Source organism: Esox lucius, chromosome 14, assembly GCF_011004845.1.
Source record: "Esox lucius isolate fEsoLuc1 chromosome 14, fEsoLuc1.pri, whole genome shotgun sequence".
Taxonomy (NCBI): Eukaryota; Metazoa; Chordata; class Actinopteri; order Esociformes; family Esocidae; genus Esox; species Esox lucius.
In genome coordinates, this window is record NC_047582.1 from 23,830,799 (window position 1) to 23,858,618 (window position 27,820).

Sequence of the window (27,820 nt, forward strand, 5' to 3'; positions counted from 1 at the left end):
GCGTCGTCCATTATTTTTACAGTCTATGGTCTGTAGCCAAAATATGTCCATGTAATTGACGATGCATTTGTTTTTGCAACCAAATTCTCAATTTCGTTTTTTTGCCTGTTCCTAGCTCATAATTTCGTCACGCGCAAGCAGAGCCTGCATGTGAACTAAGTGAAGCAACGTTTAAAATAATAATAATGATAACAAACTGTGTGTCCAATAACCCATAAATCAGAGTAAATGACCTTATATCAGACAGATATAATGCAGGTTTTCCATCTGAAGAATATATATATTGTAGAATGATATGTTGACCTTACTAAATCACACGTCCTGCCATGTGACTTGCGGATGCGTAGATCGCAATATCGATGCTGAAATGATATATCGTGCAGCCCTAATTCCAGCCAAGCTTTCTAGCTAACAAATTACATTGGTTGTCTTACTTTAGGTTGCTGTGAATGCATGGTAGGGGAAGACAGGTTCAACTAATCTGAGATGCCTAGTTTTTTTTTAATAAGCCAGGGTTAAAATATTAGCAATGTTCACTTCATTCAGATAAAACAGTGTTTCTGTTTTCTATTCCTCCTGCTAGTTGGCTCGCTCCTGGCTGTCAGTTGAACTTCAGACACATACGCACATGCACGTTCAAAACGGGAGCTGAGACTGCAATGGCGTGTTCTGAGAAGGGGAGAGAAAAGTGTTCTGATGTCTGGCCTGACTGCAGCATTATCACATAATAACACACGTCTGTAAAGAACAGCCTGAGAACGCTTGGCTTTCACCGGAAGGGCCAGAGTGAACGACAAAGAGTTGATGACAATAATGAAAGTGGAAGTGTGAGAGAAAGAGAGAGGAAGGCAGAGAATGAAAAAGTACAAAAACTTCCAGTGGGGGAAATTACCTACACTTATCTGCCCAATACTGTGGTGTAGACAGAAGTGTGTATATGTACGTGTGTTTGTGTGTCTGTGTGTGCAAGGGCGCATGCATAAATGTGTGGGTGTGTGAAAGAGAGATTGAGAGAAAAAGAGAGACAGAAAAAGGTACATTAGGAATCTGTCATTACCATTTCTCCTTCGTGCTCAACACAAATGGTTTCCATAACAACAGCTCCATCCATCTTTTAATTCACGGTCATTGTCACACACAATTAATTATCACCCTGCTACACTTAGAATAATCTGCACAGGTATACAATTTAGACACTTGTCTTAAACTTAGCCTGGGGAGTTGAGAGGCAGACTAGAGAAGGTTGACATATAAGAAAGGGTTACTTGTTTCAGATGTCACTCACTGCCCTTGAGCATGGCACTCCTAGCTATGGTACCTGTGTGTGTGTGTATGTGTGTGTGTAGGATAGTGTTGACCACATGTCATTCCATAAAGAAGGATAATTGTGATTTTGAAAACAATAACCTTTGTCACAATCTACATTATTTTAATGATCGGATGTGATCCACTGCTATAATACCAAATACTTTCGAGAGACCAGCTTCTCAGGCTCTGCATGAGCATGTGTGTTTGTGTGTGCATACGTGGACATAAAGAACAGCCTACTCTCCAGGAAATTAATACAATTTACATTAGAACACTCAGCTACCAGTCATGTGTGTTTTTAGTTTTGTATGTCTGTGTATGAAAGAGTAAGAATATTCCACTCTCAAGGAATGCTATTAATACAGTTTACACTAGTACACCCACCTGCCAGTGTTGTGTGTTTGCGTTTATATGTGTCTGTCCTTTTGTGTGTATGTGTCTGTGTGCGTTTTTGTGTCCAGGGATGGATTTATCATGTTTTTGATCTTTTCCTGTGATTCTGTCACTGCCATGGGAGACTTCCTCTCCAGTATCTCTCTATAGTCCTCATTCTCTCCATGGTCCCTGTCCTTTCTCTCTGAAATCCCTCTGCTTCTTCCTCTCCACTATCCCTCTGAAGTCATATTTCTATCCACTATCCCTCTAAATTCTCTCCACTATCCCTCTACTTTTCTCTCCACTATCCCTCTACTTTTCTCTCCACTATCCCTCTACTTTCTCTCCACTATCCCTCTACTTTCTCTCCACTATCCCTCTAAATTCTCTCCACTATCCCTCTACTTTTCTCTCCACTATCCCTCTACTTTTCTCTCCACTATCCCTCTACTTTCTCTCCACTATCCCTCTACTTTCTCTCCACGATCCCTCTACTTTTTTCTCCAATTTCCCTCTACTTTCTCTCCACTTTCCCTCTACTTTCTCTCCACTATCCCTCTACTTTCTCTCCACTATCCCTCTACTTTTCTCTCCACTATCCCTCTACTTTCTCTCCACTTTCCCTCTACTTTCTCTCTACTATCCCTCTACTCTCTCTCCACTATCCCTCTACTTTCTCTCCACTATCCCTCTACTTTCTCTTCACTATCCTTCTACTTTCCCTCCACTATCCCTCTACTTTCTCTCCACTGTCCCTCTACTTTCTCTACACCACTGTCCCTATCCTTCTTTCTCTACAGTATCTCTTTCTCTCTCTCTCTCTCGGGTCAGTACTAATGTACTAATGCAATAGTTGTTGTTGTTTGTGGGAAGAGGGAGAGGAGGTTGATGTAAATAAGATTAGGCTTGGCTTTACAAACACTGAGGCACACACACAGGCGCTCACACACCCACATGCACTCACTCATGTGCACACACAAAACCATTGCACACACAAATTACAATTCGTCTCCCAGAGGCTAAGTTTTCTTTTCCTCCAGTCCTGAGAATAATTATGTAGGTTTATGAATTTATCCTGAAGTTGAAGTAAAAGATTTTGAACCTTGTGACCAGATACGATTGGTGCTAATTGTGTTCGTGTGCGTCTTTTGACAGCCTTTGTCTGTGTTTTTCCATGCTCCGATTTCTTTACTAAATGCTAGATTTGCAGCCTATATTGTATGTCATGCCTTTTAATTCCCAACAGTGTTGATCTAGCCAGCTCCAACCTGACCACATTGATTAACTGCTCCTCACTCGTGCTGAATGACTGAAAGGTTTTTTCTTTTTTCAAATATTTTTCTTACCTTTTCCCCAAATGCTTCTCTGATACTGGCTACATCGACAATTTAACTGTCCACTTTGGGCTACATTTTCACTGGGTGTTGTCACTGTTAGCTGTCACTGCGAGGTTGCGTTTCCTTTGATCCCAGAGACCAAAGTGGTCTGCCCTTTGCTGGGTATGTGTGAAACGGAATGACGAAGGCCTCCATGCCGGGTCTGTGTTTCAGTTAATGGGCTTGCACATGGAGCTTTCACTTCGCTCCAAATGACCCCCACAACTTGTGCCTGCTTAGAGCTGGCTTGGCTTGTTCTGTTGCATTTCAACCTGGTCGCATAATGTTGCGACCAGGTGAGGGTTGCTTTACAAGCATATTTCTCCAAACGTTTGATTGGATGGTGCGTTACGATCCCGCATACTCGCTTGAGTAGAGAGTGGTGAGACACCCCAATCATGGGTCCGAGTGGGTAGGAGTGGTCCTTTCTCTTTGGGGGTCGGTATGCTCTCATCCTTCGATGCCCCGGCCTGGTCACTCTTAGTGGTCATGGAGTAGACTCACCCAGTGTAAGGAGGGGAAGTCAGGCATATCCCTTCTCCGGTCCCCTTGGTGGGTAGTAGGAGCTCGGTCTGCCTTGTGGGAGGTACACCCCTCCCCCTCCACCTGTGCTAATGTTGCGGCTGGAGAGGATTCCAAGTTGACTGTGACCCCCAAAGCATATTTTGAGCATCAGGCTGTTCATGGCCTGGTGGGACCTCCACCTTCCAGCTCTTCCCCAACTGGACCAGCTGAGGTTGTATGCATGTGTGCCCAGCACACACTGAACCAGCTTGGGAAATAGGTCTGCCTGAACAGACCTGGATGGAACAGCGAATGGATCCATTGAGTTATGGAGGTTCATCCAGCAAGGATTATATAAGGGGAAGCTGTGTTGATTATTTTGTGCTAGAGTTCTTTTTAGGCTTAATCGTCCTCTTGTTACTCCTCACGGCCAAGCATTACAAGATGCTATTTGTTTAGCAGGAGTGGATTTGTGGTCACTCTGGTGGTTTCTTGTGGTCCTAGGAGTTTGCTGGCGTGCCCAGGCACTCTGTCGAGTAGGCTGTCTTAGGCCACAAAGTCTCTGGTTTAGCTGGGTAATTTGTTTTCCCCCCTAGATGTTGTACTGAGCAGGTAATCAAAGAAACTGCATTATAAATATAGCCTTGGTTACCCGAAGGAGAGACAATACAGGTATTATAAATGAAGGGATCCAAGCTGTTCTCGAAGCGGTGCAGAGTGGACCTCGATCAACCTGGTTAGGTTTCAGATGGGTTTATAACACCTGTTTGGCCTTAAAAGGCCTAGTTGTTTTTGTGTTCAGATTGTGCAGGTCCCCCTAGCTGTTATACCTTGTGCCCTCCTTCAGGGAACCAAGGTCATTTTCATATACCACGGTTTCCTGTAAGCATGTGTGAGTTTGTGTGCGTGTGTGTGTGTCTGGTGCACAGGTCAGCTTCAGATGCTCCCCAGCAGCACAGCAAGTTGTGTTGCTTATTAACCTTTATTTAACCAAGAAGAAAAGGGGAAAATGGTTTATTCTTCCAGGGGCAACATGACAACGGCAGCAGAGATCGATACATTTCAACATACATTACAAACAACACAAGAGCTTGATGCAGCCGCGTTTTCTACTCTTGGCGGGGCTCTAACACATCTAGGTGAAGCGTAGATTGTGGGCTATTGAATGATTCTGCTGCACAATGGACCTAGGGAATTTAAGTAACAACTGCCTGCTAGACTGTGTCTGATAACTGCTAGGAGAGCAGTCTAAAGCGGAAGAGAGGGAGTTTACCACACAGTTTACATAGCAATTATACTGTCTGCATGTATGAAGCAAGGTCAAATCCACAATTTAGTACATGGTATGAAGGCTGGTGACTGGCTTTCCATTAGTAAAAAAGCATAAGGGAGCTTGATCAATAGATTGCAGACTCAGTCACACAGAAGAGGGTGCATGCATATACAATAAGTAACCAGGCAATTATAGAGAAAAAGTTGCTTTAACAAGCTTGTTTTTAGCACTGGATTAGAAGGATTATTATGAAAATATAAACCTAACTGCAGTTTAATTGTCCTCACATGATCGTACATATGAGCTTACATGGACAGCTTGTCATCTAACCATACACCAATGCATATGTAGGATGTTTCAATAGATGTGCATCCAGATGAGAAAAAGTTGTTTTCTGCTGTCCTTTCACGCTCAATCAACTATTCCTCAAGTCTTGATGAGTCTTGACAGGTGCTTCCAGGTGTGTTGATGACAATTTGAGTGAAATGTCTGAACAACATGGATCCAGTTATGTCTGGTCAAAACCACTGCAATCCACAGTTTTGACTCCATATCATGATGATAGTAATGTTACGTTTTGGGATACTTTGCTGCATAAGAACCTGGAGCATCATCATCAAAGGATCCATAATTTCTCTATACAGCATCAGACATGTCTAATAGAGAATGTTAGGTGACCCAGCAGTGAGCTAAATCTGAAATGGGGCCATGTGGCAAGGCCGTAATCTTAAACATACATCGCAATGATAAAAAAGCTAAACATTTAAAATGTTATGATGACCTATGGCTAAGGCTAACAGCTCCTCCCACTAGTAGCCCCAATGATGGAACCTCAGCTCTATATCCCTGGTTGTGATCTGATAAGGTGAGTGTTTCATTTTTCGGCTTGTTGTAGTCGGTGGCATCTTGAGGGTCCAGGTTTTAGAATTCATGGTTGTCAATATGGAATTCCATGATGAAGAGTTGGCCAAGCCCTTAGGCAGCAAAGCAGCCCCAAATCATAACGCCACCGCCTCCATGCTTTACGGTTGATGTGAGGATCTTCTGTTCAGTTTTCACCAAACATGATGTCTGGCATTGTAGCCAAACAACTCAACCCTTGATGCATCTGTCTAAAGCACATTGGTCCACTAGTTTTGTTGTTGTCTAGGACATCAGTTCTATCTTGATGTTGTTTTTTGAGAGCAGAGGCTTCTTCCTTCCTGACCTCCCATGTGGGCCAGGTTTGTGTACTGTCTTTCTGACAGGTGATTTATGCACTTCAACAATGATTGTGGTAATAGAGGGATACAAAGCATGGACCCCTGGGCAATGGAAAAAAGTAATGCGATCTGATGGGTCATCGTTCACCTTATTTAATTTATCCGGACGGATGTATGTTTGGAGAACGTCCCACAATGTCTGCTGCCAATGCCACTGTCAAAAATGGTGGAGGATCCGTAATAGTATGGCCAGCCATTTCCTAGAGTCTGGTGATTGTTCTGCATGTTCGTATAACGGCCAAGGAATATGACGCCATTTTAGTGTAGAGCCACCCTTAACCTCAGAACAGCTCTAGTCCTTTTTGAAATACTGTCATATAAGTCCTGGACTGTATATATAGAGGGATATTGCATTATTCTTCAAGAGTCTCTTGTTCAGAAGGAGCTGGAAAATATTCCATAAATGTTCAATGAGGTTCAGATCTGGTAATTCGGGAGCCCATGAAAGGCATGGCATTTCATCCTAGTGTACATAAAACCATGCTTCAATTCATTTAGCAGTATGTATGGCTGAATTATCCTCCTGGAATATTGGAACGTCATGAGAAACAGTGCTTGCACATTGCATCGTTATATAATGGACTATAATAAATAGGTGCTTCTGTAAATTTGTCCATCCTCTTTACTTACAGTATGTAAAAGTAATATTACTGGCTTTCACTGTTCAAGAACTTCACTCAGCCGTTACTAAATTTCATGAACAAGAAGAGTTTTAATGTTACTAAGGACAGCTGATAAGGGCCTCTGGCTAGTTTGCTAGTTCATCTAAAGCACTATTTAACTATATTGTGAATGGGTTGAGATTGGAAAGGTTATCTACAGGGGAGCCAGACTTTTTCTACATGCAATTTCTCTTCTTAAAACCATTATTACAACCCACAAAGACAATTATAATCTTAGAAAATGATTATCAGAGGAAATGAGCTGTTCATTTTAAGTGGTTTTTGAGTAATTCAGACAATCAAAAATAATTCAGTGCATCTACTTGTTATTTATTATGGTCGGCCAAATGTGTACTAACAACACAGTTCTACTTCTCTCACACTGTGCATAGATGCATCTTTTGTCTTTAATTAGAAGTTTGAAGCATGCTTGGCATATCTTAGTTGACCAGCATAGCATTGTTAAGTTTAATATTTCTTTAATTTCTTTCTTTTCATTTAATCGTTTGGCCTTTATTTTTTAAATTTCATGCATGACATTTCTCAGCCAGCTACAGGAAAACATGAACATGGGCTGATTTTGGCTGTTAACATTGGATTTTTGCTTAGATTCTTGTTTATTTTTAGTTGATAGGTGTCCAGCTGTATAGTAGAATTTAGTAGTAGTCGCGGCTATAGTCTGACCAGACTGCTCGCCTGTATTTGCCCTCAGTGAGATTTTGAGAAGCAGCCCTGAATAGATTAGACTCTGGGTTGTCAGCAGCTGTCATAGTAGTTTTGTCACACCATCATTATGTCAGGGCTTTTTATATGTACGCACAGAAAAAGACACAAACAAACACACACCTTATGGGTGAAACAGACACATAAACAAACACACACCTTATTGGTGAATCTGAGTCTTTTGGGTGGAACCACCTTTACAGCAGACTCTTTGATCTCCAAATGGTGTTTGTATGCAGCTCCTGATTAGCCCTCTAGAACAGGAGGGCTTAGTGTCGCGTGTGTGTGTGTGTGTGTGTGTGTCTGCCCACGACCCTTAGTGCACTGGTATTGAGCTGCTCCAATCAGAGTGCGTGACGACGGTTCGCTGGCAACAGTAATCTAACGCTGAAATGAAGTATTTGTATAGCTGTTTGGCATGTGTGTGTTTATGTGTTTGGCGTAGGATCAATAGGAGGACAGTGATTGCCTGTGATTGTGAAACCGTCCCAGCCTCACAATACACGCATGCAGCCACTAAGAAAACATTCCAGAAGTCTGTCATTTTCTTCTTCTGTCACCACTTTCCCCTATTCAGTGGCTGTGTCCACAACAAGGTAATAAACATATACCTCAGAACCCTGGGGGTTTTTTGTGTGGCTGATGTGGTGAAACCCGTGAAAACAGAAACCTGTGTCCTTTTACTGGTTGACTAAAGGTTTCTAGTTCAGGTAAGGGTTAGGCACGCTGTCCAGCATCACCGTCAAGCCCTCGAGGAGGCAGAGTTGCCCCCAATCAGGCCTCATCGGCCCCAGAAAAGCAACTCTCCGCAGGAAAGATGATCCTCTGTGCTGCTCGATCTCTGCAAGTCGGTTGCTCCAGATGACGCTGGAACCGAAAGGGGTATAAGACAGCCAGTAGAAGAAACGTGCAGAGTGTATAATGACCAGATTATGAATTATAGGTATTGGCATCACACCTAAAAAAAAAAACATATTTGTTGTTCTCTAGTGCAGAGGCCCTTTATGCTTTGACCCCCCAGGCCTGTAATGTTTTTTTTTTTTAAACTTAATGAAATGCCCTCCAGGTCCTTGACACTTGCACTGTATCCATTCCTGGTGTCTCTCCCCATTACACAAACAGTTACTAAGTGACAGCACATACTCATTTCTCTGGCCACTTATTTTACCTTTTGCTGTATAGGATCACAGCTATGAACAGGCCATGAAGTGTGTGATTGACATGTTCATTATAATGTCTAGTTACTGTTGATGCTGTAATAAGCTTATGCGATTGTCACAATGATATCCGCAGTTTAAATTGCAATAATAGCCTTTGCAACTGTATGTCCTCAATGTGTTTTATTTCATTTGTTCTCATCCATATTGGAATAGAAGACTGCATTAGTCCTAGCGTTGAATGAGGATTGAGTGGACTAACACAAGCATTCACTAGCTCTCGTCTGAATGAAACCATAACTTGAATTAACTGAAAGCTATTTTTTTTGTCTTACTTAGTCTCAAGTAATCTGAAGGTGGATAGAGTTTAGACAGGGAACCATGTTTTTTGTCATCAATTAAAAATAATGACAGCATGTACATTTTGAATTAACCAAGGAGCTAACACTTTTGATGGGAAAAACCCAGATCTAAAAATTAATTTCTGGTAAACAATGTAATGAAGCCTCAACGGGACAATGTGTTGGAAGAACGTCTGGGCAGTTAATCAATCAAATGTATTTTTAAAAGCTTTATCTACATCAGTATCTGTCAAAAAGACCTAATACAGAAACCCAGCTTAAAACCAAAAAAGTTAACAAAAAGAAATGAATGGTCAGTGGGTAGGAAAAACTCCTTAGTAGGGTCAGAACCCAGGAAAAACTCCTTAGTAGGGTCAGAACCTTGGAAAAACTACTTAGTGGGGTCAGAACCTAGAAAAAACCTAGAAAGAAGCCAGACTCTGAGGGATGGCCAGACCTCCTCTGGCTTTGTGAAGATTATAAGATAACATTACCTTTCAAGGACACATCACTATGTTTGCACATTCAGATGACGTGAAAGAAGTCGAGTGAAAACAAAAATAACAGGTTGGTTAACTCGTAATTTGATTTGAACGTTTTATTTTAATTTTATTAACTATAAAAAGTAGCCAACAAAAAGAAGTACAAAGCCATTTGCACCATAACATGGAAGTAAACAGGAAGTGATGCATCCAGTGATGCTTTAACTGAGGTTTAACTGGACAACTGTGTCATCAAAACATTTTGGAACAGTAACTGGGGTGATTTCCTCACCTGGACAAACGTTTCATTTAGTGCCCAAGGTTTTGCCTAATACTGAAACGGTATACTACCTATCAACTGTGTTGCATAATGTTCACAACATACTACACGGTCAAATCAAAAACAGTAAGCAACAAATATCAGCGAAATATTCCTCATCCAAATTGAGAATGGACTGCCATGACATGATGATTTACTTCAGGTTCAGTGTGCCACCACATCCCATTTCCAACGCATGTAGGGATGAGAAGACATTTCTCGTCCTCAACCGTGTGCTGACAATTCTACTAGATGAAAGGCCAAAATGAGTGTGGCATTTAAAGCATACTAAATCTTCATAATTTCACATGATATTAAATGTTCCATAATTGCATATCCTGAATGAGATAGAGCTAGAATGAGAGAGGGAGAAGAAATGTATTTCTCCATCAAGAAGTAGTTAGATGGGGGTTGGGTAGGGTGGCTTTCTGATTTAGATATTCTCGCAAACCCCCCAAAAAACTGAAACACATGTTTAAATCCTACTTTCCAAAGCACTTGGGTACATGTGTCCTTGCAGAAACAGATGTTTGGAGACAACATTTCTTGAGTTTTGGACATCTTTGTCCTACATTTCTCCTCGATTTGTAATTATACATGAGATGATATTACAATTCTCTCGTATAAAAACACGCACACAAAAAACACTCAAATCCCACGCAAAGCCAGCTTCAACAATTATAGTTCTCTGGAATGTAGGGCTTTATAAAATGTTTCTGTAGTCACCCACAAGTGTATGTGTGTGTGTGTGTGTTTGTGTGTATGCATGTGTGCGAGTGTACTTTTGTGAGAGAACACATTCAGTGATGCAATACAAAGGGAGTCAGACATGAATGTACCTAATCAGGAAGTGACTAATTAGCTATACTTAACTGGTGATTCAGGGAAAGAAAGGAGGACAAACTGTCATGCTGCCAGCAACACAGGAAAGAGAAAAATCCAGGTAAAAAAGGAACTGTGGAGGAAAGGGTTGGTGGGAGGTCTGCTATTTTCAAAATGCTGTGTTAAAATAGTTCTCATTGAAATAAGTCCCCAACACACTAACAGAGAGATGGAGACAGTGAGAGAGATGTTCCTCCCCTGATGTTCATGCTCTATGGTTAAAGATCAGATAATACAGTCAGTTTGTGATACATTATTGTATAAGATACTGTTTACATACATATACAGGAGGCAGAAACTGTCAGTCAGCAGCTCTGGTTTCACAGGAACACTGAGGGAGACAGAAAGAAGGGAGGTGGAGGAGGAGAGAGACAGACGTGAGGTGGAGGAGAGAGACAGTGAGAATGGAGGAGGAGGAGGAGGAGGAGGAGAGAGTGAGATACAGGGGGTGGGGGAGGAGAGACAAAATGATGGCAGCTGGGGGAGAAGGAGAATAAGGGAAGGGAAAGGAAACCGACGGAGAGATTCACAAAACGAGATGGAGGGAAAAAAGGGGAAGAGGAAGACGCTGTTTAGAAGTGCTTCAGGAGCAGAACAATGTTTTAAAATGTGGAAAGAGAATATAGCTCATACAAATTATCATAGTTCCCCCGGAAGAATTTTCTAATTAAATTCAGTCTCTTTTTTACAAGTCACAATGGTCCCAAACTACAACTAGGCTATTTAGCACTTTTACCTAACTGTTTTCGAATCTGTGTAATCAAACACAAGTGCACACTGAAACAAATACGCACGCACAAACAAACCCACATTTGTAATATCTACTTGTAATTTACTGAAAGGTTGCTGGATTGAATCCCTGAGCCTGTAAGTTCACACATCTATTGCTCTGTCTCTGTGCTCACATGTAAACACTAATGCTCCCAGGACATTGCTGAAAATCATTATGTGCTGTCAATCATATTTTCCTGGCAAAATAATGACAAAAAACAATATAATTACAATTGTATTTTGATGAAGAGTTGGCCCCAGGAAGACTAGCTGTCGCTATGGCGTCAGCTAATAAACAAATACACTTTCATACACACAATCTGGTACACATGCGTGCGCACATTTTGTTCACCCAGAGACACCCACAAATGTACCTAGACTCTATATCTCCCTATAACTACTTAGAGACCTCCCGCCCACAATATCCATTTGTGCTTCTATCTGGTGTGTGTGTGTGTGTGTGTGTGTGTTTGTGCATGTGTGATTATACAGGTGGTTTTAGAGAGTGTCAGTCTGACAAGTGCAGCAGGAGAAATAAGGCCTAAGAGCAGCCAGGGAGAGTGTGTTCTGTACCCAAAAATGACTGTCATTACGTGTGTGTGTGTGTGTGTGCGCGCGTGTGTGTATGTCCGTGTGTGCGTGTTTGCGTGCGCGTGTCTCTATGTGTGCCATTAGGTAATCATTAGATAAGCAGTAGTCCGCCTCTGGTGGGAGCCTGTTAGACTATTCAATTCGCATTCCGCTTGACTGAGTTCCACAGTAACACAACTCCGGAGGGTGGGGTTGGACACAATCAGAGCATGTGACCCTACACCAACCTCACTGAGCTCAACTGCTGAGGTCAGATGTCATCACCTCAGGCTTTTTTTTTGATTGGATATGCTGACGATTGAGAAGCCAATCATCATATACTGTATCATTGATTCACAAATGCGTCTAGACATACAGAGAGAAATGCTATTGACAGCAGGTGTGTTCTATGGCCTGGTCTAACTATTTGGCTTGCATTTGATCTTGTAGACCTTGAAAAAGTGGACACGTCTTTGCTGTTTCATGTCTACAAAGGGATTGCTTCATAATTTACTGTTGCTGAGATTTTCCCAGAGAAGTAAAGTCATCAGTGATGACGAGATAGGATTAAATAGGATATGATTCCATATTCCCCCAGCAGATGTCTGTCTCCATTATTTAATAACATTATTACATTAATGTGAACAGATTCCCTAATGCCATATAAGGCCAGAGTGAGAGAGATAGGGGTTTGGGTTCGGGGAGGGAGAGGAAGACAGGGACAGAGAAAGAGACATATAGAGCAGAAATCGGATGAGGCTTAATTTGATGCCCGTCCAGAACAACGACCCAGTATTGCATGCTTTCATATCCGAACACTAGGTCCGATAGTGGGAGATATTACAGTTGAATTGGCTTGCAGCCTGCTTGGGTCTTGTTGTAAATTCCATGGTAAGACAATCCAATTTTGTTTATTTATAAACATGTCACTATAAAACATTCAGAAAAAGAAATTTATTGTTGTAGGTGTGCCATTATTTAACAGAATTACACTAAAAATGAAAATAATTGTGAAATGTTTGATATGTACTCTGATAGAGACTGGGCTATGATGTGAAACTTGAAGTTTGGCATGGACCAGACCAAACATGAACCAATAAAACAAGTCTGTTTGTTCTGCATGACACAGCACATCAGCACAGCAGTCGCGTCAAGGTTAATTCCATTCAAGGTCATAATATTTAATGCAGTGCATTATAGTACTTCATACTGTACAAATTCAACCTTTTCATTAATGTAATGAACTGATCTCTGCTTAAATCCTTAACATCTTAAAACATTTATTTTATACGCAGAATCGTGAATAATGATGATAGGGTCATTTTTATAATTGTTTAATGTCTTTTTTATGGATGTTGACTGGTTGATGTTTTTTAACAAGGCCCTTGTGATATATGATGTTTATCACTCATATTGTCATTTTAAGGACTAATCATGTTCCTAGAACCATTTAGGGGAAAAAAACTAAAAAGATCAATAGATTTCAAAAGAACCCTTCATAGTTTGATGGTTGTTGGTAGAACCGCTCAGAACACGTTCTAGGTAAAATTGTGTACAGTGTTTCTTTGACAAAGACTACATTTCAACCTCTGTTCTTACCAGAACCAAAAGTGAACACATACATTTTATGTACAACCCTTTTTTGGAACCAAAGAGAGTTCTACCTTATCCTGCTTCCAAACTTCTGATTCTGAAGTGAGGTTCAGCATCAGAGTCTAAAGTGAATTTGTGATATCTAGTTGAGAAAGAAAGTGAGTGATAGAAAGAAAGAGAAAGTGAGTGATTGAGAGAGAGCGAGAGAGAGAGATGACAGCTGACATCTGTGGTTATATTACTGTCATATCTGTCATAAATGATGAACAGGTCATGAGCAGTATGACTGTTGGGTTTTATTGCTGTACACTGGGGATAAGTTCTGTGTGTGTGCCTATCTCCCTGTCTGTGTTTGCGTGTGTGTGTGTGTGTGTGTGTTTGTGCCCTTCGGGTGTGTTGGCAATATTTGGACATGTCACACTCCCATGGCATGTGACGATTATTGGACATCAATACAGCTAACTCATTACACCCTCTCCACATACACACGCTCACACACACACACACACACACACACAACCACATGCACATACATGCACACACGCACAACCTCATATCTGGCAGTCACAAAAAGCAAGCGTTTGCGTATGTGACGGTGTGCCGGAGCGTGTGTATGTTTGTGTGAGTGTGTACATGTTTGTGTGAGTGTGTACATGTTTTTGTCAGTGTGTATATGTTTGTGCGAGTGTGTGTGTGTACGTTTGTGTGAGTGTGTGTGTGTGTGTTTATGGGAGCTGTTTGTTTGGAGGCAAACTGAGACAATCCCTACTTCCAGCTGTGCAGAGTAAAGACTGTCCTGGGGGTTGAACCACAACTCACATCACTCCGCTGTCATGTTGCTGTGCTTTGAAGATCCGTGAGGCCCAGTGACACCAGGGCTTCCTACCCCAGAATGCCGTATGACATGATAATACACCATGCATATAGTAATATAGTCAAATTCACTAACTAACCACACACATTACATAACTAATGACATTCACTCATTAAACAGTAAAATACATTGCTAATGATATTCACTCACTGACCATATGCATGACATTACTAATGATATTCACTCACTAACCATATGCATTACATTACTAATGATATTCACTCATTAAACAGTGCATTACTAATGATATTCACTCACTGACCGTATACATTACATTACTAATGATATTCACTCACTGACCATATATATATATATATATATATATATATATATATATATATATATATATATATATATATATATATATACTATCAAAACCTAAATGATATACAGTACATGTAAAAACAAAACCTTTGTTATTGTAGGTCCTTCACATAGCCGTTATGTAGTCAGGTTTGGATTTCGCATGTTGCCATTTTGAAAGTGTGTTTGTGTCGTCAGCTATCAGGTCTGAATAAAATATAAGTTGTTACTTTCAACAAACATTTGTTTGACAAAGACAGCACAGCAGAGTGAGGGTGTGTGTAAGGGGGAAAGAAAATGGTAATGGTGATGTTGTCGGCTGCCTTTCTGAGAATAACCTTGTCAGTCAGCCCGTCGGCAACACTTTATGGAAATACTGAGACACTGACAGACACAAACCAAACCATAGCTAACAACAGCTAGTAGCAGTAGTTGGCAGTTTCTCCGATTTCATAATGACACGCATGTACACTCAAATGTCCATTCACATACAAACTATCACGTGTGCATATCTACACACAACAGCCTTTACATGCACACCAGAGACACTAAGGTTGACTGACAACCTGCAATCCACATGGTCATATTTGCGGTGTGGTCAAGTTAAAGGTAATCCAAAACGAATTGCCTATTTCTCTCATCACTATTCTAATTTTTAGAGCTCTAAAAACGGTCGGCTCAGTTCAGCGCTCTGTAAAATAATGGGCGGGTTATCGGTTGATTCTGCTGCCACGATTGGATTAGAGTTGCTCTCTCTCCACTCAATTTCCCAGAACAAACACACATGCTTGACTCCAGTCCGTATCACTCAGTCAGTCGCTCACTCATCTCAGGGCACGACTCTGTCTGCAGCCTAAACATCATTTGTGAATCGTTGCTAGATGTTGTTGTTCTAGCTATCAATCTCATTATATTTCATGTCGACTTTTCTGAGACTATATTTGTCTTCTTGGCATGTTTAGTAGGTTAGTTCTGTCTAGTATATCCGCCTCAGTATAATATAGCCCTATATTGGATATTGACCAGAGGCAGTACCTCCAGGCTCCCAAAAATTAATCTCTTCCTGGGCTAAAAAACTATAGAATTTTTTGTCAATTACGACAAAAAATATGCACACTTGTTTGTCCCTACATTTCCTAAGATTTTCTTATTATTATTATTATTAAACTTTTTTTAAATTCATTATACAGTTATAATTACATACACTTGCTTTAATCGTAGAAAAGCATAGACGGGCAAAATACGCTACACAGGCAGCAATGGCCCGACCATGCTCAGCTGTCCTCATGTGAATGCAAACAAGCTAGCAAGCATGCCTGGCAATTTTATGTATGAACAGACATTGTCAACCATTTCAGCTGAGGTTGGAAGCTGCTATGCTAAGCATCAATTTGTTACTCGCGTTGTGACTAGCTGAACTTCTCAGAGATGGAAAACTTTGTTTCCTCACATTTTCACATTATCAACTATAGTCAGGTGGGTGAGTTTTAAGTTATTAGCAGTAATGGGCCAGTGCAAGGGAACAATTCAGTATAGGACATGATGTATTCCTTCATATACAACCTCTGCTGAATGGACACAAAAGACCAGTAAGACTGGAAATTCCTCTCTTCTCATCTTTTATTTTCCACTCTTGTCTTCTCTAAAAGGTTGATGGTTCATATCCTGGACTTGGAGATTCAGTAAACAGGATTAATCGACAGCAAAAGCACTCCAGCCAAGTTTCAGATGTCAGGTACTATCTCCTGACCTGGTAACCTTGAATTTTAACAGCCCCTGGGCTTTCCCTCTACATCCCAGTCACCAAAGAACATCACTCCATCATTATCACTGACATATCCTCTAACTTCAACTCATCAATCAGCTTCAATTATTCATTAGTCTTAATTGTCTTTCTGCCCGCTTGGTTAATTAAATAAAAGGTCTTGCTCATCGGGACTGGCTCAACTGTCTTCCACTGGGAAAGAGAGATGGAAATGGGGTGAGGGGAGATGTCTGAGAGGGAGCGAGAAAATGGGTGTGGAGATGGAAGGAGAAAGGAGAGGGCGGAAGGATGGAGGGAGAGGATGGGAGATAGTGAAGAGTGAAATAGTTGGCAAGGGGAGTGATAGAAAGTTGGTGAGGAAAGACAGGATGGTAATGTAGAATAATTCAGGGCAGGGAAACTCTGGCCTGCTTCTTGCCCCTTGTTCCGCTCACCCCACCTGCACAGCCCTGAAACAATGTGCCAGAGTGTCTTACTCTGGGCTACACCTTCAGGTGGTGGGGGAGATTAGCAGACCTGAGTCGCCCAGTGTGGCTCAAAAAATAATGGTGTGTCTGTAAGTTGGATGTCTTGATCCTGTAATGTCTCTGGTATTAGAGAGATCGGAGGAGGGAGAGGTATTGGTAAAGATTTAAAGTGCTTTGTGTTGAAAGACTGTGGGGTGATACAGGTCAGTTTGAACGCGCGCACACGCGCGCGCGCGTGTGTGTGTGTGTTTGTGTGTCAGCGAGGATCAGCTTATTGTTGTGTGAGATTTGCCCTGCAGTGCAAAAAGCAGTAACACTTTTGGATGTATATTAGCATTAATGTCTGTGTGTGTGGCTGTGTGTTTGCGTGTGTGCTTGTGTGGGTGTGTTAGTCTCACTCTCTTTGATGAGTGCCCTACACCCCAGGTCATGTGCCTTCTCAGTTGACTATAGAATCTGTGTGTAGCCAATGTCTATTTGTGTGTGTGTGTGTGTTTGTGTGAGAGAGAGAGAGAGAGAGAAAGAGAGAGCAAGAGAGAGAGAGTGCGTGCGTGAGTGTGCTGTGTGTAGCACTGTTACTTCCAATGCAGTCGCGGAGAAGTGCACAACCCGTAGGGCTGACATGCAACTTCGGAGAGAAAGAGAGAGAGAGACACATCTCCGAGTTGCTCTCTTAGAAAATATGCCCATTTTCTTACGCGGTTACGGAAAGGTGGGCGTACAGGCGGACTCGAAGCTATGAATTAGTCTAACTGTGTACCTGGGGAGGAGCAAATAGGCCAACGATCATATAGACACACTCCGGGTCTCGGAAGTGTAACTGATTTCATTATATCTGGACTAAACAGCTATCAGCTGTTTCAAATAGAAAAGACTCTACTGCTTTCTGACGCCCCCTTCTCTTTCTTTCTAGTTCCATCCAGCCTGGTTTGAACTGCGAGCTGATACACGCGCGCTCCATACTCCAATCTACACCCACAGTGGAAAGTTTGACTGCGTTCGTCTCGTGGTCAAGGAGGGTCCGTTTTTGAACGATTTAAGGAATCCGCGAATCGACCTTAATGTGATCAGTCCGCTCCTGGACAGGAACCCAAGTCCAGCGGTTTTTGGCTCTGCTCCGTGTCTCGCATGGACGGAGGGTATTATCGGGGGAACTTTTGAGGATTTTCAACTCTCGCTCCACCCATAGAGGATGTAAGCGTTTATGTCCGTCGTAACGTAAACGTTGAAACCCTCTGTCTGCGTGTCAGAGTGTTATTTTGATAATAGGCTAGATGTGCGTGTCTGCACACTACTACATGTGTGATTTTAAATGACGACCTGAGTGCGCGTTTCTGGGTTCGTCTGGCGCGGCTCTGGTTGTTGGATTATTAACAGGCGAAGAACAGTGTTGGAGATGTTTCTCTGTTTTACCGATTTACCGATTTATTTAGCCGTTAACGGCTGACCCGGACAGCTCGCATTCCGCCTCGTGACTTCGAGATCACTGCTCTGGAACCTGCCATGATTCTGCTAAACATTCTTAGCGTGCTGTTTCTGCTGGGTGAGTACTACTCACACACACACACACACACACACACTCAGACAGACAGACAGACAGACACACACACACACACACACACACACACACACACAAAGGTAAGAGGGCCACCACTCTAACAAACAACCAGTCAACGAACCATCCATGCTTCTACCTGGTGCTTGCTGCAGTTGGTAAATGTTTTTAAGTGAGGGTGTATAGCACGAAGCTCAACATTTGAGATATTACATATTTTTGACATATTAAGACATTACGTATGGCCAAGCATATAAAAGTGATGAATGGTAATACATCGCCCAGTAGTTCTTTACATAGTAAAACACTAATGTGGAGGGACGTGCAATCGTTCTCTTCTAGTAGGACGTGACTGTCAAAGGGACAGCGCATGGGGCATGTTCCCTCCGCTTCAGCTGCTTGCTCAAGTCTATGTGTACGCGTGTACGTGCACGTGCATGCACGTGTGTGTGCTTGTGCGCGAGTGTGTATGAATCTGGTTGCGGTTGTGCCTGAGGACCACGCTCGCGCGTTGGAGCTGTCTTTGGTTCTGAAATTTGTGCGCGGTAAGCGCTGTGCTGTGGTCTGTCACTTTCAGCCTTCCGCGCGCTGCTTGTATGTTTGTACATTCAGAACATGGTGGTCGCTATGAGTGTTTTATAAACTTTTAGTAGTTAGTCGAATTTATAAACTTTTAGTAGTTAGTCTTTTTTTTCTCAGTATTTACATTCTTGCCGTTTTCACCCTTTATGGTCATAGCTTTGATTTGAACTTAATCGGGGAGGGGAGAGGTAAGCAAGTAAGAAATAGAGGGATTAGGTTAAAGAACGGGAGAGGATTGCAGGCGAGGAGAAAGTAGATGAGATAATGAGTAGATCAGATGAGGGAAGAAAAGAATGGAGGAGAGGTTGAATAAGAGAAGTGGATTATAGAGGAGAGAATGAAGGAGAGAACAGGAGGATAAAGGAGAGGATGAATGAGAGAAGAGGATATGGGAGATGATGGAGAGAACAGGATGAAGTATAGAAGAGGAGGATAGAGGAGAGTGTGATAGAGAGAAGAAGAGGATATAGGAGAGGTTACTGCTCCAGACAATATTTGACATGGTAGTGTTTTTTTTTTTTACTAATGATTGCATAAACAGAACTCCCCAGAACACCCTCAACCTGATCTACCCTGTTATCACAAGCACACAGGGACTCACACATCAACACACACAACTTTTGGCAGTTGTCTCCTTGTTTTGACCTTGAGGGTAAACGTTATATAGTGAACACCAAAAGCATTTGGATAATAACCTTAAAAAAAGTGTCTCTGTATTCCATCACTTTGGATTTGAAATTATACTATGAATGTGTGTTAAGAATCAGACTGTCAGCTTTAATGTGCAGGTATTTCCATCCATATCAGATTAACTATTTAATTATTATAACACAATTTGAAGATTGCCCCATTTTAAGGTTCCAGATTTACACAGATTAACATTTTGTACAGTATAGTTGTCATATTTAGTTCTTGGACAAATATTCTTTTCAATGATTGCCTGAAGTCTGAAACACATAGACATCACCAGATGCTAGGTATCTTCCCTGGTGATGCTCCGCCAGGCCTGTACTGCAGCCATCTTCAGTTTCTGTTTGTTCTGGGGCTTTTTGCCTTTACACTTGTTTTCATTAAAGCATGCTCAATTGAATTCATATCAAGTGATTGACTTGGCCAGTAAAGAACTTACTTTTTTTTTTTACTTTAAAAAAGATATGACTGCATTTTAAGTGCTTTGCAGATATAACACAAACAGATTATCATAACATGTGTAAAATATATCAAAACGAAGGTTTATGCTGCAAATCTATCATTGTATAACGTTTAAATAGTCATTCTATTTGACTTAAAATTCCACAATGTAAATTAAGGCATTGTGGGCTGAATAAATCAAAGAGGTTCAATGAAGAATTCATATAATTTATCATTGTAATGCTTGGTAGTCAGATAAATAGGTATCAGGTTGTTAATCAAAGACTGTTACATCCATTTGGTATTGTGCATTGTTTCAGTTTAAATTATCCAGTGTTTTCTTATTTTTTTATTTTTTTATGAAAGATGACTTAATATGGCTTGGAATGTCAACACAGTTTAACTACAGAGGGCATTGATGGTTTTAAATCAGAGATCATCATCATCATCTTCTTCCGCTTCATCCGGGGCCGGGTCGCGGGGGCAGCAGTCTAAGCAGGGATGCCCAGACTTCCCTCTCCCCAGACACTTCCTCCAGCTCTTCCGGGGGGACACCGAGGCGTTCCCAGGCCAGCCGGGAGACATAGTCCCTCCAGCGTGTCCTAGGTCTTCCCCGGGGTCTCCTCCCGGTGGGACGGGACCGGAACACCTTCCCTGGAAGGCGTTCCGGAGGCATCCGAAACAGATGCCCAAGCCACCTCAGCTGACCCCTCTCGATGTGGAGGAGCAGCGGCTCTACTCCGAGCTCCTCCCGGGTGACCGAGCTTCTCACCCTATCTCTAAGGGAACGCCCAGCCACCCTGCGGAGAAAGCTCATTTCGGCCGCCTGTATCCGGGATCTTGTCCTTTCGGTCATGACCCAAAGCTCATGACCATAGGTGAGAGTAGGAACGTAGATTGACCGGTAAATCGAGAGCTTCGCCTTGCGGCTCAGCTCTTTCTTCACCACGACAGACCGATACATCGACCGCATTACTGCAGAAGCTGCACCGATCCGTCTGTCAATCTCCCGTTCCATCCTTCCCTCACTCGTGAACAAGACCCCTAGATACTTAAACTCCTCCACTTGAGGCAGGCACTCTCCACCAACCTGAAGTGAGCAAGCCACCCTTTTCCGACTGAGGACCATGGCCTCAGATTTGGAGGTACTGATTCTCATCCCCACCGCTTCACACTCGGCTGCAAACCGTCCCAGCGCATGCTGAAGGTCCTGGTTTGAAGAGGCCAACACGACAACATCATCCGCAAAGAGCAGAGACGAAATCGTGTGGTCCCCAAACCTGACACCCTCCGGCCCCTGGCTGCGTCTAGAAATTCTGTCCATAAAAATTATGAACAGAACCGGTGACAAAGGGCAGCCCTGCCGGAGTCCAACATGCACTGGGAACAAGTCTGACTTACTGCCGGCAATGCGGACCAAGCTCCTGCTTCGGTCGTACAGGGACCTGACAGCCCTTAGCAAAGGACCCAGGACCCCATATTCCCGAAGCACTCTCCACAGGATGCCGCGAGGGACACAGTCGAATGCCTTCTCCAAATCCACAAAACACATGTGGATTGGTTGGGCAAACTCCCATGAACCCTCCAACACCCCGTAGAGGGTATAGAGCTGGTCCAGTGTTCCACGGCCCGGACGAAAACCACACTGTTCCTCCTGAATCCGAGGTTCTACTATCGGCCGTATTCTCCTCTCCAGAACCCTGGCATAGACTTTCCCGGGGAGGCTGAGAAGTGTGATCCCCCTGTAGTTGGAACACACCCTCCGGTCCCCCTTCTTAAAAAGAGGGACCACCACCCCGGTCTGCCATCCCAAAGGCACTGTCCCCGACCGCCACGCGATGTTGCACAGGCGTGTCAACCAAGACAGCCCCACAACATCCAGAGACTTGAGGTACTCAGGGCGGATCTCATCCACCCCCGGTGCCTTGCCACCGAGGAGTTTCTTGACCACCTCAGTGACTTCAGCCTGGGTGATGGACGAGTCCACCTCTGAGCCCTCATCCTCTGCTTCCTCAATGGAAGATGTGACGGCGGGATTGAGGAGATCCTCGAAGTACTCCTTCCACCGCCCGACGACATCCCCAGTTGAGGTCAACAGCTGGCCACCTCTACTGTAAACAGCGTTGGTAGGGCACTGTTTCCCTCTCCTGAGGCGCCGGACGGTTTGCCAGAATCTCTTCGAGGCCAGCCGATAGTCCTTCTCCATGGCCTCACCGAACTCCTCCCAGGCCCGAGTTTTTGCCTCCACAACCACCCGGGCTGCAGTCCGCTTGGCCTGTCGGTACCCGTCAGCTGCCTCAGGAGTCCCACAAGCCAACCAGGCCTGATAGGACTCCTTCTTCAGCTTGACGGCATCCCTTACTTCCGGTGTCCACCACCGGGTTCGGGGATTGCCGCCTCGACAGGCACCGGAGACCTTACGTCCACAGCTCCGAATGGCCGCTTCGACAATGGCGGTGGAGAACATGGTCCACTCGGACTCAATATCTCCAGCCTCCCTCGGGATCCAGTCGAAGCTCTGTCGGAGGTGGGAGTTAAAGATCTCTCTGACAGGAGACTCGGCCAGACGTTCCCAGCAGACCCTTACAGTACGCTTGGGCCTGCCGAGTCTGTCCAGCTTCCTCCCCCGCCATCGGATCCAGCTCACCACCAGGTGGTGATCAGTTGACAGCTCCGCCCCTCTCTTCACCCGAGTGTCCAAGACATACGGCCGCAGGTCAGATGAAACGACAACAAAGTCGATCATCGACCTGCGGCCTAGGGTGTCCTGGTGCCATGTGCACTGATGGACACCCTTATGCTTGAACATGGTGTTCGTTATGGACAAACTGTGACTAGCACAAAAGTCCAATAACTGAACACCACTCGGGTTCAGATCAGGGGGGCCGTTCCTCCCAATCACACCCCTCCAGGTGTCACTGTCGTTGCCCACGTGGGCGTTGAAGTCCCCCAGTAGAACGATAGAGTCCCCAGTTGGAGCACTTTCCAGCACCCCTCCCAGAGACTCCAAGAAGGTCGGGTACTCTGCACTGCCGTTCGGCCCATAGGCACAAACAACAGTGAGAGACCTATCCCCGACCCGAAGGCGCAGGGAAACGACCCTCTCGTTCACCGGGGTAAACTCCAACACATCAGAGATAATGCAGATTAATAATCTATTTTTGTTATAGTTATTTATCCAGCTTAAAAACACAAGGGCCTTCAGTAGATAGCGACAGAGTGGGCTACTTTCTTTCACTACTCATATTGCTTTTAAGTGGCTACAGCTATCCGGTAGCCTCCAAATCTACCCTGCCCAGAGCCTAATGCTTGTATCCAGGTGCCATTTGGTTCACTTGCTTGAGAGAAATATGAATCACTTTACTAAGTAGCTACTGAACTTAATGAACTACGTCCATGTTCAATATATAGTATTATAATTCAAATTAATTGGCATTGATGTAATGTCTATTATAATGTGGATTAAGAGCAGGTTGGTGTTAGCATTCATGTTCATGTGGTGAAAAGGTTTTCGAGTATACCTACGGTCCCCTTATTGGAGTGTTTATTGGATCTGAACTGGTGTGTTTCCAAATGTAAAAGCACCCTCGTAGCATTGACATATTTGCAATACAACTTTCAGGGACATTTTGTGGCTTTTGTGAATACCTTTGTAAATATCTTAAGTTGTGCTTTTGCTACACCCTGTTAACTAAAAACAGTTTAGTGAATAGGATTACTAATTTGCATATTGGCCTACTGTGGCTCTGAATGGATATGGTGCATGTTTGTGTAGGGTTCAGGACTGACACATTTTTCTTTTTTATTCACTTCAGTGTCTATTATTTGTCCAAAAGTTTATTTCACAATACTTAGGTACATTTCAAAATCAATTCTATGGCTGTTAGTTACATCATCAATATTAAGTGGGCCAGTTCCAGTGGCAGTCATACTGGCCCAAAACATAACACCCCATGACCTCACAGATGAGGTGGTATGCTACTACTTTTTGTATTCCACACTTTCCTTTTACCAGTTACCATGTTCATCTTTGTCTCATCTGTTCACAATGCCTTTTTCCAGAACTCTGCTGGTCCTTTTGGGTATTTTAAACCTTCTGTTTTTGAGGCTAACTAGTGTTTTACACCTTACTGTCCATCATCTGTAGCTCTGCTGGTGACATCTTTTGTGGTGGTTAGTGGCTGTCACACCCGTGCTCATTGTTCCAGATTTTCCAAAGAGTTATTTACATTTGTTCTTTATTATACTGACCATTCTTTTGAGATATTTTTTGGTCTACCAGCCATTACTCATTGCTGAGCTTACCAGAGCTTTCATTATTCTTCTAAATATAACAAACAGTTGATTATGAATTGATCAAATTATTATGAGTTATTTGCCTCATAATGGCCAGCTTGACTTGCATTGACACTACTTTGGTCGTCATGTTGTGAGATACCAGCAACAGACTCCAAATGCAAATGCAAAGCTTAGCGTCATGATTAGATATTAACAGCTCTCTTGTGCATGTACTAATCCAACAAAAAAACTGCCTGTTGAATGAAAAACAGCTCTGAACAATTGTCCAAATACTTTTGGATCTCTGATATAGGGACTATGTACAACATATGCTGTAATTGTTTTTAATATGGATGGAAATACCCCAGAGTTCTGGAAGACAGTCAATAAATGAATAAAAAATTATCCAAATACTTCACTCTAGGTTTGTACTCTAAGGCTGCATGAACCAACACAGTAAATGGAAGAAAAATGCAATTATAATTGCAATGATTGTAATGTTGTTTTAATGTACCTATAATTCCTTTAAAGTAGATTTGATTCAATGTAGTACCTACATCATTTTCCAAAGTGTTGTCTACATTTGTGTGTGTGTGTGTGTGTGTGTGTGAGAGAGAGGTGTGCGTGCGTGCATGCGTGTGTTTGTGCGTGTGTTTTTCTAGGACTCTATGGTTAATGGTTAACTCTTAGTAACCTGCCGACTAATCATTATTCCTGTTGTCTTGGGCCGCAGGCTGCGTGTGTGTGGTGTGTGTGTGTGGGCATGGATGGAGGGAGCCCCTGGAGTGTGTTCGGGCTTTGGAGCTGTGTAACGGGGACAGCCAGTGCAGCTCCAGCTACAGGGTGATGCGTCAGTGCCTGTCAGGCGGAGCGCGGGATCGCCAGACCATGTTGGCCAGCAGAGAGTGCCAGGGGGCCATAGAGGTCCTGCAGGACTCGTCGCTCTATGACTGCCGCTGCAAGAGAGGCATGAAGAAGGAGCTCCAGTGTCTGCAGAACTACTGGAGCATACACCAGGGCCTGACGGAGACCGGTGAGTCCCCAGATCTAAAGTATACATGGGGTTTGTCGGGGGGGGGGGGGGGGGGGGGGGGGGGGGATGGGGTCACATTAGCACACGCTTAAGCAGGCTTTTTTTTTTTGTGCACCTGCTAGCCACTTAAACATTGTTAATAGTGGAACGGGTGACAATGATCCAGAACGTACATAATGTTTGGGTGAGGGTATGTTTACTTCTGAAAGCAAACTTTAAATCGCATGGGAGGTTGCCTAGGGTGTTTGTGTGTGTGGTGTGTGTGTGTGTGTGTGGTGTGTGTGTGTGCGCGGAATGACTATTTAAGGGTCAGTCCAAAGAGGGGACAGTGTGGGTAGTCGCGGTAGCCATTGAGAAATTGTTTGCAATCATATTTAACAATGTTATGGCTTGGGGAGAGAAGGTTTCTGAGTCCTGTCAGTCCTACATTAGACTTGAGGCATTAGTTCTTCTTGCCACCTGCCAGGAAGGAGTATAGAGAAGTGTTCATCATTTTGGTGGCTAGAGTCTTTGAAAAAAAAAGGTAATGTAAAGGCCCTGGACACAAAGAAGCTCCTGGTGAGGAACCTTGCCATTCACATCACCCTCTGGAGCGTCTTGTGGTCACAAAATGGTCAAGACCACTCTAAGTGGTTCAGGTAGTGTAATGGTTAGATCCATGGCCATGTAATGTCATGGTTTTCACTTCAACTCCCACGGCTTGATTAGGCAGAAAGTCTTTAATACACACAAGAGTTTTCAGTATGGTATGAGTTTTTTCAATGCGAGAAAGGAGATTCTTCTACAGCAGAGCCTGTCTGCAGTGAGGGCACATTTTAGGGTGCTCTCGCATGTACAGTTGTAGTAGCTCTGGATAAGAGCATCTGCCAAATTACTAAAAATATATATTTAATGTACAACCCTGTTTGCAAAAAGTTGGGATGCTGCATGTAATGCAAGTAAATACAGAATACAATGAAGTGCAAATCATGTAATCCCTATAATGAATTGGAAATGGTACAAAGACAACATATTAAATGTAGAATCAGAGAAAGGTTATTGTTTTTGGAAAAAAGATATGCCCATTTTGAATTTGATGCTAGCAACATGTTTCAAACAAGTTGGGACAGGGGCATGTTTATTACTGTGTTGCCTCTTCTCCTCTTTTAACAGTACTCTGTGAGTGTTTGGGAACTGAGGAGACTGTAGTCTTGAAAGTGAAATGTTTCCCCATTCCTGAGGATTTCGGCTGCTCAACAGTTCGGGCAGTCATTTGTCATTTTTCGTTTCATAATGCACCAAATGTTTTCAATGGGTGACAGGTCTGTACTGCAGGCAGGCCAGTTTAGCACACGGACCCAGGCTTTTATAATACGTGCAGAATGTGGTTTAGCATTGTCTTGCTGAAAAAAGCAAGGCCTTCCCCTGAAAAAGACGTTGTCTGGATGGCAGCATATGTTGCTCCAAAACCTGTATATATTGTTCAGCATTAATGGTGCCTTCACAGATATGCAGGTCACCCATGCCATGTGCACTAATGCACCCCCATACCATCACAGATGTTGGCTTTTGAAATATCCACTGATAAAAAGCTGGATGGTCCCTTTCCTTTTTAGCCCAGAGAACATGGCATCCATGATTCCCCAAAATTATTTCATCAGACCACAGGACAGTTTTCCATTTCGCCTCAGTCCATCTTAATTGATTTTGGGCCCAGAGAAGGCTGTGGTGTTTCTAGATCTTGTTTATATCTGGTTTCCTCTTTGTATGGTACAGTTTTAACTTGCATTTGTGGATGCAGCGACAAACTGTGTTCACAGATAATGGTTTTTGGAAGTGTTCCATGAGTTCATTACATGATTTCCACCACATAGTTGTGACGGTTTTTAGTGCAGTGCCACCTGAATGCCTGAAGATCATTGGATGGCCGTGATCCATTCTGTTTTCGGACTTGTCCTTTCCGTACAGAGACTTCTCCGGATTATCTGAATCTTTTAATGATATTATGCACAGTCGGTGATGAGATCCCCAAAGTCAAGTTATTAAAATGTTTTTCTTAAATGGTTGCACTTTTTGCCTGCGCAGTATTTCACAGGTTGATGAATTTTTCCCCATCTTTACTTCTGAAAGACACATCCCCTCTGGCATGCTCTTTTTATACCCAATCATGTTACTGACCTGCTGCCAATTAACCTAATTATTTGTGAGTTGTTCCACCAGGTTCTTTTTTTATTACACAATGTGTTGCTGTAATC

The 27,820-nt window shown here is 43.0% G+C and overlaps 1 protein-coding gene across 2 annotated transcripts in view; it reads left to right on the plus strand.

Annotated features, from left to right (window-relative positions):
- Nucleotides 1-17,608: 17,608 nt before the first annotated feature.
- The window catches only part of gfra2b (GDNF family receptor alpha 2b), a 56,967-nt gene continuing 46,755 nt past the window's right edge, over nucleotides 17,609-27,820 (plus strand). Inside the window, exons 1-3 of one of the 2 annotated variants that reach the window (XM_034296782.1) lie at nucleotides 17,609-17,719; nucleotides 17,921-18,550; nucleotides 25,287-25,586. In XM_034296782.1, the coding sequence (XP_034152673.1) occupies nucleotides 18,511-18,550; nucleotides 25,287-25,586 (340 nt within the window). In that variant the 5' untranslated portion in view covers nucleotides 17,609-17,719; nucleotides 17,921-18,510. Of the gene's footprint in view, nucleotides 18,551-25,286; nucleotides 25,587-27,820 lie in introns of both variants that reach the window. The other variant, XM_020053156.3, reaches the window with a different exon arrangement.